The sequence below is a fragment of the Grammomys surdaster genome, unplaced genomic scaffold (genome assembly GCF_004785775.1).
Source record: "Grammomys surdaster isolate TR1022 unplaced genomic scaffold, NIH_TR_1.0 144, whole genome shotgun sequence".
In the NCBI taxonomy this organism is placed as follows: Eukaryota; Metazoa; Chordata; class Mammalia; order Rodentia; family Muridae; genus Grammomys; species Grammomys surdaster.
In genome coordinates, this window is record NW_021604602.1 from 8363421 (window position 1) to 8377694 (window position 14274).

Here is a 14274-nt window from a genome sequence, read left to right on the forward strand (position 1 = left end):
CTGTGTGCTGTGGGGATGGAGATAGGCAGTGGACAGTGGTGCAGTGGCTGACACAGCCTTGCAGACTGATAACATGGACCCACACTGACGGTGCCTAAGCAAGTTGCATGACCCTGCTCCCACCTATGTCCTGGGTATAGGATCTGGGGGCTCAGCCATGTGAAGAGTTCGGTGACTGTCCTTGGGAGGGATCCTGGGCAGGTTGGTGGCCAGGAAAGGTGAGAACAGCTTGGAGTGGAGTAGCACATACATGTTAAAATGAATATCTGTGCTCAAGCATGAGCAGGTGCATGCCAAGCCCTGCCGGGGTGGGGATCGGGAGCCCAGTGGATGGGGAGCCTGGTGATAAGTACATACTGTCAGCCCTATGTGGCCGTCACACAAGTTGTATGCTCCTGTGGGCTGAGCCGAGGTGTAGCCTTTCCCTCTGGCTCAAGTGGAAGTGGCTGGCCTCCTCTGCCTGCCCTTAGGAGGGGACGGCCTGTCTCGGATGACTGGGTTTGCATGTCCTCCCACACTGACCGGGCACGGTGCTGGTGGGAGGAGGTACCAAGGCGACAACATAGGATAGAGTGGCCCTGGTGGCTTGCACAGCCCTGTGGCTTGCTGTAACAGCTGCTGGCTTTGACTGCACTGTCATAGGACAGGGGGCTCAGGAGCTTTGAGACATTGGCAGCCTGGGACTGGGCACCTGAGGACCACTGTCTGTTCCCTCCAGTCCCGTAGTGTGGACAAGCAGCATGCCGTCATCAACTACGACCAGGACCGTGATGAGCACTGGGTGAAGGACCTGGGCAGTCTCAATGGGGTGAGTGTACTGGGCTCTTGCCTGGTCCCACCCCACCCATGATCATGCCTCCTGGGACCTGTCCCGAGCCCCCACTGGCTGAAGCTGAGGTCTTCTTCAGCTACAGAGGCCAGATCTCTATCGGGCTAGGGAGGCCCAATGCTAGGAGATGAGTCCCCCTGCAAAAGCGTTGAGCCGTGCCCGCCCCATCTGGGAAAGGGAGTGTGTGTCCTTTGGTTCTTTGGGACTGAGGAAGGAGGGGGGCCTGGCTATATGAGTGAGGAGCCGGATATGGCAGAAGGACAGGGATACGGTGTCTGCAGCTTCCTGCGTCTGTCCTACCTAGACACGTCTCAGTCTACATTTGTCAGATGTGGTCCATCCCAGGACCCTGTTTCAATAAGAAAACAGACTCTGACCTATTCCTGCCTGTGCAGTTCTGAGAGGGTATTCACAGCTCCCCCAGTGTGTCTTGCCTACATTATGTGAGCCTGGGAACAAGACTTGGCATCAGTCACCCTCAATCCCTCCTCCCTGATCCACCCTTCATATAATACAGCCCTTCCCGCAGGGCCTTTGTGACAAGTAGGCTTCTCCCTTGTCCCCGCTGCACTGTGGAGAACTCTGCTGGGCACCTGACCCCAGTCCCAGTCAGCTTTCCATCTGGGCCCTGCAGGGTCTGCTACCTCAGAGGTCTGTCCTAGGACAGTGAGCCGGGAACACAGGAAGGCAGGGGGCTCTGCTTAGGCCTCCTCCTCCTCCACCTCTTTCTTCCTTAGACGTTTGTGAATGATGTGCGCATCCCAGACCAGAAGTACATCACACTGAAGCTCAACGACGTCATCCGCTTTGGCTATGATATCCTTCTCTGAGGGGGTCCTTCTCTGAGGGGGCTCCCCGACTCTGCTCCATCAAGACCAAGGCCACACTTGCTCTGAGATTAGGGGATTTCTAAATTACAGCAGAGGCCCTCAGGCTTAGAGGTTACCTGAAGTTGGGCTCCCTCTGATGGAGGGGCATGTGTGCTCCTAGCCTCAGCCTGCCTCTCTGCATGCTCAGTCTGAGGTCACAGAAGGACTGAGGAACTTGGGACCCAGAGTCCTGGTTTGACCTTGAGTTCTGAAGCCTGCGTATTCCGTGCTCTTGAGTGTGTTGGGGTATGATTGGTCCTCCCCAGAAGGTCTTCCCACCTCCAGGAGTCTTTGAGTCTACCCACTCACCACTGGTGACTCCAGCGCTGCAGCCACAGGTCCTTCCTGCTCCTCCTGTTGTGTGATCTCCTTAACTCGTGGCCACATTCCAACATGTACGTGCTGGAGCGTGTGCAGCACCGTGTTCCTGAGGAGGCACTCAAGGTCAGTGACACAGAGGCCCACGGGCTAAGAAGGCCCCCTGGGGACCCCTGGCTGTGAGGGCTGAGCCCTTAGCCTGCCAGTCTCTGCTCCTGCTTTGGTCTACCCCTGGACACATTCTCCAGGCTCCTGAGCCACCCTTTGCTGGCTGCAGGTACCATGAATCAGGGCTGCTTGGCTTGTCCTGCTGGATGGCCCGGACCAGCCGGTGAGAAGTAGTCGTTACCCCTAGGCTTATACGGCGACAAATGGTAGGGACAACTGGGGAGGTGTGGGCTGGGTGATTGGCCCTACTGGAACAGTTGGAGCTTTTGAGGCCTACAAGTATAGCCTAGGACCTTTCAAGTCAGGTAGTGGGTAGGACAGTCTGTGGCTCAGAAGATAGCCCAAATGCTGGGAAGCAATGGATACGGGTGAGCCACCTAACAGGAGGACAAGATCCCTTGGGAGTAGAGTACATAGCAGTGGGCCAAGCCGGGTGGAAAGCCAGACCACACTCTTGGGCCCTGACCCACCCAGGGGAGGTTACAAAAAAGGATTTAATTAGACCACTAAGGGCGGGGCAGGCAGTGTGTCCTCTGGGTTGGTGTCTTTGAGACTGCTGAGGTCACATTGGTTGGAGCCTCATCGAGGGACTTAGGCTCCTGAGGCAGGCCAGTGTTTTCTTTCCTCTACTTGTATGGGTTGTGAACCGTGTGAGTGCTCTAGCCTTACCTAGTTTTCCAAATTAATTTGTAAAGTAAGAGGTCATGTAGCTAGGCCCCTGCGTGGCTTACCTCCCTAGGACCTGTTTCTGGTGGGGCCCGGAGGATGCTGGTCTCTAGGCTCTGTTCTTGTGGTCCTTGCCTGTTTCCATCCCTTCACTCTGCCTAGCTATATGAAATAGAGCATCCTCCATGGGGCCTAGACCCTCAGCTGCCTCACCAGATGGACTAGTCTCAGATTTGTTTGTGGAGGGGAGGCAGGGCTGGCTGGAAAGTTTGTCAAGGCTGGCACAGTACCCCTGACCTCACGTGCTTGCCCACAGCACGAAAAGTACACCAGCCAGCTGCAGGTGAGCGTCAAGGTCACTGCACCCAAGAGGGGTGATGCGCTTCCAGATCACACACCCTACTGCGAGTCCTCACAGCCCAGGCCAGAGAAAGGGGACCGAAGACATGGAGCAGGTAGGCCATGGGCGTGGGAACCAGGATGGGTAGAGGAAAGGCAGAAATACAGAGCCACTCACGGCCTTCCTGTCTCCATCCCTGTCTCTCCTGCCTCTCTGTCTACCCTCTTTCCCTTACTGTATCCCATGGGATTCCTCATCTCAGCTTGCACTCCCGGTTCACAGCACAGCTCAGGGCGCAGGCCTGCTTAAACTTGGGCTTGTCTTGTGTAGCTGCACATACCTCCCCAGGCATGCCCCCTTTTCTAGGACCCCAGGGCTGCCAACAGTTGATGGATCATTAGACACCAGCCCTTGTGGTCTTCAGGCAGGTCTCAATTGCCTGAAGTCAGGTATCTGCCTGATTCTGCAGATCCTATGGCCCCTGGGGCTGGGGTGATAGGTGAGTGCAAGGTAAAGGCCTGACTTACACATTTAGGGGGCTACTGTAGAGGTGGGTAGTGGGATCTGGGTCTGGGTGGGCATGGGGATAGCATAGCACAGCAACAGGAGGCGTGAGTCCTGCCTGGATATGCAGTGGTGGACAGGGCAAGTTCTAGGTGGGAGAAGGTGCTTCTAGGAAACCAAGTTAGATATTCTTCCTACGTCAGGAAGGTCACCGTGCTGCCCCAGCCTTGGCTAACGTCTACTGTGCCCTATGGGTCAGCCCATGGACGCACATCTTGAGCTGCTGGTATACAGCTGGTGTGGCTGAGGTGCAGGTATACCCTGAACAATGACCTGTGCTTACCTTTATGAAGACGGCTGGGGACTGGGCAGGTGTCCAGACAGTCATCTGACCTGTTCCGAGCACCTGTCAGTGTCCAGGCTGTGAGTACACACAGCTGGTAACAGGGTCCTAGAGCTGTCCCTGAGGTTATAGCAAGTGCAGCCAGCTGGGCGAGTAAGCTTCTCAGTCCTACAGAGCACAGCACATTGGAGGACCTCAGATAGGCTTGGAGAGCACTGCCCAACGGCAGACACATGGTGCTTCAAGGACCGCTGCGTATAGCGATGGGTAAAGAACGAGGTCAGGGGGCCAACAGGAGAAGGGTATGGATGGGAGAAGGGTATGGAAGATGACTGCATATGGTATACCGCAGGGCAGTGAAACCCATCATTCGTATAAGGAGCATATGGTAATTTGTAGAGTGGGGTCCCTGGGGACAAGGAGACATACCCAAAACACCAAGGGATAGCCTCCATTCTACAGGGACACCTGTTGACTGATAGGTAGTCTAGCCTTCAGATCTAATTGCTGCCTGCTGGTGTGAGCACCTGGACCAGTAACCAAGATTCTGATGGTCATTGGACCCAGCAGAAATGAAAGGGCCCATGGGGGACAAGGCTGTTTGTACCTCATCGCGACGCCCTGCCCTGGGGCCCTGGACTCTGCAGTCACCCAAATCGGAGCTGAAAACCTAAATTCATGGAGGTAGAAGGTCAACTTCTAGACATAGATCCTAACATTAAAACAAATGTTTCTTAACTGTGACATCGGCCACCCAGACAGTGGTGGCCCTCACCCCAGGGTCACCCATTACGGCAGAGCCATTTATAGAACCTTAGAAGAACCCAAACCTTGTTGCCTTGTATACTGCAAGGCAGAGAACGCTGTCCCAGGACGGCGTCTCCTGAAATGAGCCTTCCTCTATCACCATCAAGAGAGGCCTAGGCAGGGCTAGTGATCATCCTCACCCACAGATGTGTGAACAGGCCCAGAGTGTTCAACAACTGGCAAGACACTTGAATAACTGCAGGTCCCAGCTGGGAGGTAAGGCCAGGGCCTGGTCCACAGACCAGCCCTGTTCCAGGTCTTCACATTGGAGGCCAACCTAAGTTCTGAACTCCCTACAGAGGCGGTAGCTTACCGCACTCCGCTGTATGGGCAACCCTCCTGGTGGGGTGAGGATGACAGTGGGACACCATCTGAAGACCGGCACCAGGAGGAGCCCTACCCAGGTGAGTCTCGGGGTGCCAGCTAGCACTGGGTTAGAGGGTAGCAGGGTGGCTTTTAAAAGGCTTGGCCTGAGGACTCCTCCTCACAGAGCGTCCCAAGGACCTGGCACAGCCGGATGGTGAGCCAGAGAGCTGCCGTGCTCCTGCCGAGCCGCCAGACTACTCGTTCAGACGTGAGCCCAGCTATTTTGAGATCCCCACGAAGGAAGCGCCGCAGCCACCACGGCTGCCCGAGGTGCCAACCCAGGAAGTGCCCACAAAAGACCAGGAGGCAGGTATTGGTGGGACGGCCCCTGTGGTGCAGAGCCATGCCTCCTTCACCATTGAGTTTGATGACTGTAGCCCAGGCAAGGTGAAGATCAAAGACCATATCACCAAGTTCTCCCTGCGCCAGCGGCGGCCCCCCAGCAAGGAGACCACACCTGTGGAGATGGTCTCCGCCGAAACCAAGGTGGCCGACTGGCTGGTGCAGAATGACCCAAGCCTGCTGCGCCGGGATGGCCCAGGGGATGACCGCCACAGCACCAAAAGCGACCTTCCTGTCCACACTCGTACTCTGAAGGGTGAGTGCCGACTGGCACCGGGGCAAGTTCTTAAGCTAGCAGGTGGTCTGCCTGTCCCCCATACTCACCATGTCAGTGAGAGCCAGGGTGGTTTGGTTGATTTTCACTTCCCAGTGAATTGGCCAGGCATCTCCTGCCTAGTCTAGGGGGCAGGGGTGAAAATGGTGGTAGTGGTGGGGCGCAGTATCTAGTGTCACTGAGCCCCAGTGCCACAGGACTTCTTCCACATGGGTGTCAGTTTGGATCCATCCCCAGTGGGCATAGGGTAGTGAGGCTCCCCAAGAGTGCTCACTGTATGCTGACGAATAAGGGTTCTCACAGGCCACAAGCATGAGGACGGCACACAGAGTGACTCAGAGGACCCCTTGGCCAAGACTGCGTCAGTGTCTGGAGCCCCAGCTGAGGGCAGTGGGGAGCAGGTGCGGCTGCAGAGGCAGATCAAAAGGGACCCTCAGGAGCTGCTGCACAACCAGCAAGCCTTCGTCATTGAGTTCTTTGATGAGGACACACCCCGTAAGAAGCGCTCACAGTCCTTTACACACACCCCACCTGCAGACCCCAAGGGTGACAAGCGTCGGGGTACGGGGACTGCTGACAGAGACCGTCCCGGTGTCGCAGTCCGCGCCACAGGCAGCAGCTCAGGGCCACAGAGGGCCAGCTCGCTCAAGCGAGAGAAGACTGAGGAGCGGCTGGGCAACACTTCTCCCGTCCCCCGGGCCTCCACCCGCCCCTTTGGCAGCGTGGGGCGCCGCTCCCGCCTGGCCCAGGACTTCATGGCCCAGTGTATGCGGGATAGTTCCCCAGCCACGAGGCCTTGCCCCGAGAAGACGCCTCCAGTGCTGCCCACCCCTTTAACACCCCGAGGCGCCAGTCCTGTGACCCCCTCGACCACCCCACCGCCTCCCACTGACCCCCAGCTGACCAAGGCACGTAGACAGGAGGAGGATGACAGTCTGAGTGACGCAGGCACCTATACCATTGAGACAGAGGCTCAAGACCAAGAAGTGGAGGAGGCTCGGAAGATGATCGACCAGGTATGGTTATGGTCAGATGGTGCCCTGTGGGCTGTGGGGCAGGAAGGGACTCCAGGGTCATGTTGGGGAACCAGATTTGGCCTGTTGCTGTCCAGTTACATGTCTGGTCCAGCTGGACAAAAGGACTTGGAGGAGGGAGGTCCCCCGGACTCTGTCTCTTATTTTGTCAGAATGGAGCCGATTTCCCACGCACCATGCCTAGCTGAATAATTGGACTCACATCCATGTGGGGGTGGAGATCCGGGCACCTCTGACCCTTGGCACTCTCTCCTCTTGGCAGGTTTTTGGGGTGTTCGAATCCCCTGAACTCTCCAGGGTATCCTCAGCTACCTTCCGCCCTGTCATCAGAGGTGACAAGGACGAGCCCAGTGATGGGGGTGTGGCCCAGCGGATGGCTTTGCTACAAGAGTTTGCTTCCCGAACCCCAGGCATCGCTCCCCAGATGGAGCAGCAGGTATGAGGCCGGTCAGCCGTCGTTGCAGATCTGGGACTGAGTCCTGATATGCTGATGGAACTGACCAGTTTTGGTGGTGACATTGGGGTCACACGTGCCTAGGGAAGGCCACAGGGCCCTTTTGACTGCTTTTGAGAAGGGTATTATCCATGGCAGCTCCAGCATGGATGAGTCTCTTCGCGCCCTGGCTTCTGTTCTGAGCTTGTGCCTCCTAGGCTGTGGATACACTTTCTTGCCCTTCTCTCTGCAGAATCTCTTGGTCCCAGGCTCCCCTGGGGGTCAGAAGTGGGTTTCTCGATGGGCTAGCCTGGCTGACAGCTACTCAGATGCTGGTTTGGCAGGTATGTAACCCCACAGTCGCTGTAAGGGTTGGGTGACCTCAGTCCTCACCATAGACATAGTTTGTGTCAGCCTGGGTCTGGGAGAGGGTTGGAGCTCTGTGCATGTAGGGCCTGCAGGTCTATAGCCATTCTAACTGCATTGGCCTTGTGATTTGCAGAGGACGGTCCTGGGCGCAGACCTGGGGAGCCTGAGGGGCCCCTGCCTGTGACTCGAACTCGGCGTCTGCTCCCCCAGTTACCCAGCGATAGGGCTGACAGCCCTGCAGGCCTTGAAGCTGTCAGGCGGAATGGCCCAGGGCCACCAGATCTGGGCAGTGAGCCAGCAAACTGCCTTATAGGCCAGGAAGACCTGGACCCTGATAGTCTCAGTGATGCCAGCGGGTCAGATGGCGGCCGAGGCCCAGAACCAGGCACAGAGCGGCAGGAGGATCTAGCATGGGTCAGGGGTCGGCGCTCACCAAGGGCCCCTGGGGAGCTAGCCCCTACCTCTTTCTTCATTGGCGATCAGAATGGGGAGGCCACCTTCCCCAAGAAATCATTTGTGGCTCCTGTGGAAGTGGATGGCCCGGGACGGGTAGTCCAGACCAGCCCTTCAGCAAGGGATGGCCTTTACGTCAGTCCCAATGGGAGGATGGTGATCCAGTTGCGCAGTGGTCGGTCCCCAGAGCCTGACCCGGCCCCACCCAAGGAGGCTCTGACCTTTGCCCGGCAAGAGAGTTTCACTAAGGAGCCAACCAGTGGCCCCCCGGCACCTGGCAAGCTCCCCCACATTTCTAGCCACCCGCTCCTACAAGACTTGGCTGCAGCCCGCGCCTCACGCATGGACTTCCACACTCAGGACACCCACCTGATCTTGAAGGAGACTGAGACAGCCCTGGCAGCCCTGGAGGCCCGACTCCGCTCCAAGTCTGCAGATGAGTGTGAGGGGGGCAGTACTCCTCGGCCTCCAGAGGACTCCCTGTCTGGGGATTCAGATGTGGACACAGCCAGCACCATTAGCTTGCTCAGTGGCAAAAATGGGCCCAGCCCAACAACCCCACAGACTCCAGGGCCACAGAAGGAGAGCCTGTTGTCTCCGCCAGCAGGACCAGACCTGGGGGGTGCTACCCTGGGCAGTGCCCGAGAGCGGCTGTCTGAGAGACAGCATCGCCCACCGCCTGCAGACTCGGGCCATGGAGATCCATCAAGGCGCCTGGCTATGCGGCGAGGCCATGGGTCTCGAGGGTCCCTGGACTGGCCCGAAGAAGAGCGAGGCTCTGGCCTTGCCCACCTGCCCAATTCTAACCATGAGACCCCTGAGACTACTGTGGCAGGTCGACAGGGGCCTCGCCGGAAACCAGTGGCTACCCCACCATCCCCAGCTGCCCGGGAGGAGCAAAGCCGCAGTTCCACTACTGCTCAGAAAGTGCAGCAGGCACTGACCCGCTCCAACAGCCTGTCCACCCCAAGGCCCACCAGAGCCTCCCGACTCAGGCGTGCCCGTCTGGGTGATGCCTCAGACACTGAGGCTGTGGATGGTGAACGAGGGACCACAGCCAACCCTGAACCAGCAAATCGTACGGCCCCTGAGCAGGCCAAGAAACTGACACGCTTGGACATCCTGGCCATGCCCCGGAAGCGGGCAGGTTCCTTCACAGGGCCCAGCGAGTCTGAGACTGCCCCTTCCCGTACCGGCTTCTCTGGTCGCAGTGCTGAGCTCTACAGCACCAGCCGTAAGCCCACGATAGCCGAAGCCCGTGCTGCTGCCAAGAAGGCTGCTGCTACTGCTGCCAACGCCGGCCCCCGCCAGCCCTTCAGCCGAGCCCGCCCGGGCAGTGCCAGATACTCTTCCAGTGAGTGTGGAGTGATGGGTAGTGGGCTGGTGGGTAGGCAGGATGGCCAGCGGGAGCTGAGCCTCAGGTAGATGTGTTGTGACTCGCATATCGTGTGCACTGACCAGGTGTGCCCACAGACCCTCCCAGGGTGCCTCCTGTCACCTGGGCCTTAACATTGCCTCTGTCATTCTTGGTGTCCCCAGGCTAGCACTTCTGATGACTCTGTAGGGCCCAAGCTGTCCAAGCTGAGGACCTGGGGAGGACTCTCCCAAAGTTCTCTGGGCCCTGTCCCCTGTGCTGAAGCCCCCATGAAGGGTATTTATTGAATGAGAGCCCTTCTGACACCCTTGAATGGCCACAGACCCCTGGCCTGAGAGGGCTGTGTCCATCCACATGGACAGTGACCTGCCCCATCCCGAGTAACGTGTACAATAAGAAGGGACACACTGTTTCAGCTGTCAGAGCTGGCCTCGTCTCTGGAGTGGCTGGTGACCTGTCCATCTAGCCCTCGTCCCACCCCACCAAGGGAGCTGTGCTGTGCCCCAGGATTGAGTGGATTGGTTTGAGCCAAGGTGCTGCAGCCACAGCCCCACCCCTTGGCCTTGCTGTCCCCGGCTGACCCCACGCACCCCTCTACCTCCCAGCATCTTCACATAGACCTCAACCTGCCAGCACTGCTTAGCATGCAGGCTGCGTCCAGCCCTCATCCTAAGTGTGTTTGCTATCCATGCTGGTTGGGACTCAAACAGCTCTGAGCCAAGGAATCTAAGGTCCTACCCAGGCAGCCATACCTATGGATGTAGATCTGATGAAGGCTGTGGGAGCCTGGCTCGGGCTGGCGGTGGTCTGACCTCACTCACCTGTGTGAGCCAGCTCTGTGGTGCCATAGCTGGTCCCTGTGATGGCTTCCCTCATTATCTGCCAGCATCCTTTCCTGGTGCCCAGGGAGGTGCTCTCATCTCATCGTGCATAGCTGGTTACCATCCGACCCCTCCCTGCCGCCTGGATGGCTGCACTGACCCCAGGAGTGCCCGGTCCCTGGCCCTGCATGTCCTTTGGGCTGGGGGTGCTTCTGCTAGGGGCTTCTGGGGACAGCTGTGATGCACCTGCCCTGCAGCACAGGGCCCTCATCCTGAGGGACCCTGAGGCTACCGAGGCACTGAGTGTTCTCTGTTCTGTTCTCGCTGCTTCTGAATCCAAACCACTCACTCAAGACACGCGGCGCCGGCAGCAGGGTTCGGATTACACGTCCACCTCTGAGGAGGAGTATGGATCCCACCACAGCTCCCCTAAACACACACGCTCCCATGCCTCAACAGCCACACAGACCCCGAGGGGCAGCAGCTCTGCCCGGGCTCGCTCCCAGGGCCCCCGAGACACAGACGATGATGAGGAAGAGCCTGACCCCTACGGCTTCATCGTGCAGACAGCAGAGATCGCAGAGATTGCTAGGTGAGTGACCAGTCAAGGCCAGGCCAGAGGTCCCTCTCCTTGGCTGAGAGCAGCCTGAGGGCAGGGGCTGGGCTGGGCTGCGCTCTTGACACTGAACAGGTTTAGAGATTATTTGGTGGGTGTTGGCTATGTGAGTGGGTGGATGGATAAGACCAGCGTGACACGCCTTTAATCCCAGCACTTGGGAGGCAGAGGCAGGCAGATCTCTTGAGTTAGAGGCCAGCCTGGTCTACAGAGTGAGTGAGTTCTAGGACAGCCAGGGCTACACAGAGGAAACCTGCCTTAAAATTAGCAACAGCAGCAACAACAAAGTTACATGAATGAATGAACGGGTGTGTGGATGAGGGACCAGTCACTAGGTGACGGCTCAGTTGATAAGTAGATATTTGGATGGATGGATGGGTGGATGGATGGATGGGTAGGTGGATGGGTGGATGTCTGTCTAGAAGGGTTCCAGGAGCTAGTGTGACCATAGTTTATTCTAAATAAACTTCCTCACATGCCCATTCTCTGGGATGTTCTGGGAAAGGATGTGTGGAGATGGATCTAGCTGACCTATGGCCAGCGTCCTGGTAACCGGGCACTAAAGGGCCTGTAGAGGACCCCTAGGGACTATGTGGACATCAGGAGTTTTATTGAGGATGCTGATCTTGAGAGATCTTGTGACACTGAGGTGACCAGAAACAGATGGGCCTCACGAGAGTGGCCCATGTGGAGATGGGGGTACAGTTACTATAATCTCACACAGAAATTGAGGCCATAGTAGAATGAAGTCATGCAGGGGACAGGGTAAGAGAGATAGGTCGAAAAGGAGGGGCCTCCTAAGAGCTAGATGTGGGCTACAGGAGGATTACGGCACTGGGGGGAGACCCAAAAGGATGAGGGCGCCCCAGGTCTCAGGTTAGTATAAGAAGGAACAAGAAAAGGTGTGGCTCGTGTGGGTTTCTCCAGCTCTGGTGTGCCTGTCTGGGCCCAGGAGATTGGTGCAATGTGCTTCTCTGTAGAAAGGGCCCCCAGGAGAGGCAGCTTAGGTGAAAGTGGGAACACTTGGAGGTTTGGTGTTACCTAGAATCAGGGGGACCTGCTTCTGTGCTCTCTTGATGTCAGAACCATGAGACCAACCAGTGAGAGGCCTGGGCTGTCCAGTTGGGGAACCATGAGGAAGCTTTTGGAGAGGGGCAGGTATGGCAAAGGCCCAGGATGCAGGTCCTAGGTAGACCCAAGAGGATAGTCACAGGGTACCCCAAGTCTGGAGCTGAGGGTTCAAGTGTGTGGACCATGGTGGCGATGAGCCTGAAGAACCATTAAGACAAGATAAGATTCGGGCCCTTCAGGGACCTCCTTAAAGAGGGGGCTGGCCATGTGCCAAGGAGCCTAGTTAGACCTAGGCCCTCAAAGCAGCAAGCTCAGGGAATGGCTGCTGCCTCCTTTGTCCTCTGTCTCCTGGCTGCCCAGGTATCTCACTGGGACAAGCCCAGTCCCTTGTCAGATGTACGTTCCCCTATGGTGTGATCAGAACTTAGCTCTCAGCCATATTGGAAGAGCCACATGTCCCTCTACCGAACTCTGACCTTTGGAGCCAGGAGTCCTCCTCCATGCTAGTTATGAGTCTCCATTTACTCCTCCCCTGCCTCCTTTTCCCTGCTTGCCAAGGTGGTACCCATGCATTCTGTGGCTGAGTTACATCCATCCTGGGAGGGCCTGACGGCCATAGTGTCTAGCTCTGGTGTGCAGGAAGAGGAGAAAGTCTGGGGGTCCTACTCTTCTGTCAGACCCTTCCCCGTACACCTCAGGCCCAGTTCTGTCAGGCCATGTACCTCAGGCCCAGGCTTTTACCCAGCACGGCCTCAGGCAGTGGAGCTGGATCCTGACTGCTCTGTGTCAGTGTGCACAGGCTGCTTGTGGGTCCTCACCATCCTCTTCTGTGTGCTGGGGCTCTCCCAAGAGGACCTCTTGCAGAACTTTTTTCCTGTTGGCCGCAGACTAAGCCAGACACTAGTGAAGGATGTGGCCATCCTGGCCAGGGAGATCCACGATGTGGCTGGAGATGGGGACTCACTGGGCTCCCCGGGACCCACTCGTAGCCCATCTCTCGGGAATGTGCCCAACACCCCTGCCTCAACCATCTCAGCCCGGGAAGAGGTGAGTTCAGGCCTTTCAAGTGCACATGCTCATCCCCAGGGTCGAGGTCCACCTGTGCTTCTTGGTTTGAGGGCTGTAATAAGAATCCTCACAGAGTCCCGGAGAGGCTGTGCTGTGGAAACTTGGCTGCAAGCTCCGTTGTCTCCTTCCAAAGGGGTGGGCGTTGGGACGGCTCCTGAACAGATGGGCCCAGGCCTGTCGTATCCTGTTTTATCACTTGTCTGTTTGAAGCAGTGGAGGGGCTCGCTCCACCCCCTAGTGGTTCCTCTGCATCAGACGAGCCAATGGGTCTTGCTCTGTTCTCTGCAGCTGGTACAGCGCATTCCAGAGGCCAGCCTCAACTTCCAAAAAGTGCCACCCGGCTCCATGAACTCTCACAACTTGGACCAGAACATGAATGACAGCTGCGAGGATGCTCTGGCCAACAAGACAAGGCCTCGGAACCGTGAGGAGGCACGGCACCCTCCAACATTGCATAGCCGCGGGTTGGGGCATGTCTTAGACGGTGTCTGGATTGTGAGATGGAAGCCAGCTAGCTGGGTGGGGACGGGAGGGCCCCTGCCATACTAATGCCCAGGTCCTTCCAGGTGATCTTTGATAATCTGATGCTAAACCCGGTGTCCCAGCTGTCACATGCCATTCGTGAGAACACGGAGCATCTTGCTGAGAAGATGAAGTAAGTGGGTAGTCCCTGGGTGCAGTGCCAACAGGGTCACGTGAGCTGCGTCTAGCATTAGTATCAGAGTGTGCAGCCTGGTAGGTCACGTGTAGGTAGCCAGGCTCTGTGTGCCTACACTTCTCCCTGGGGTTGGGGCCCTCACTTCCTCTCTCAGCCCTTATCTCCATCCCTGCCCCCCTATCTGAGTTGTTCCCACCTGAGCATCAGATAGGTCATGCTCCTGCTCTGGGCTTCAGTTTCCCTCTTGACTCTAGCAAGAGGTGCATCAGCTTTTCTATGGCCAGAGACATATAGGGGAAGCAGTTATTCTGTGTTCTCTGTCACTGTCCTTGTCCCTGTGTTCCTCCCAGGATCCTCTTCCAGAATACAGGCCGGGCATGGGAGGACTTAGAGGCCAGAATCAATTCTGAGAATGAAGTGCCCATCCTAAAGACATCCAACAAGGTGAGAGACAGAGACCCCATCCTTAGGCCTGGCCCCACCCATCCTCAGGCCTGGCCCCACCCATCCTCAGGCCTGGCCCCTCCCATCCTCAGGCCTGGCCCCTCCC

General features: G+C 57.4%; 1 protein-coding gene across 3 annotated transcripts in view; it reads left to right on the forward strand.

Moving 5' to 3' along the window:
* Positions 1–14274, forward strand: part of Cep170b (centrosomal protein 170B) — a 24924-nt gene that overhangs the window by 8334 nt on the left and 2316 nt on the right. For 2 of the 3 annotated variants that reach the window (XM_028764544.1, XM_028764543.1), the window contains exons 3-17: positions 719–808; positions 1567–1645; positions 2084–2142; positions 3167–3305; positions 5144–5248; positions 5335–5808; positions 6130–6842; positions 7123–7296; positions 7547–7637; positions 7796–9469; positions 10666–10903; positions 12886–13045; positions 13355–13498; positions 13633–13721; positions 14075–14168. In XM_028764544.1, the coding sequence (XP_028620377.1) occupies positions 719–808; positions 1567–1645; positions 2084–2142; positions 3167–3305; positions 5144–5248; positions 5335–5808; positions 6130–6842; positions 7123–7296; positions 7547–7637; positions 7796–9469; positions 10666–10903; positions 12886–13045; positions 13355–13498; positions 13633–13721; positions 14075–14168 (4323 nt within the window). The remainder of the gene's footprint in view (positions 1–718; positions 809–1566; positions 1646–2083; positions 2143–3166; positions 3306–5143; positions 5249–5334; positions 5809–6129; positions 6843–7122; positions 7297–7546; positions 7638–7795; positions 9470–10665; positions 10904–12885; positions 13046–13354; positions 13499–13632; positions 13722–14074; positions 14169–14274) is intronic. The other variant, XM_028764545.1, reaches the window with a different exon arrangement.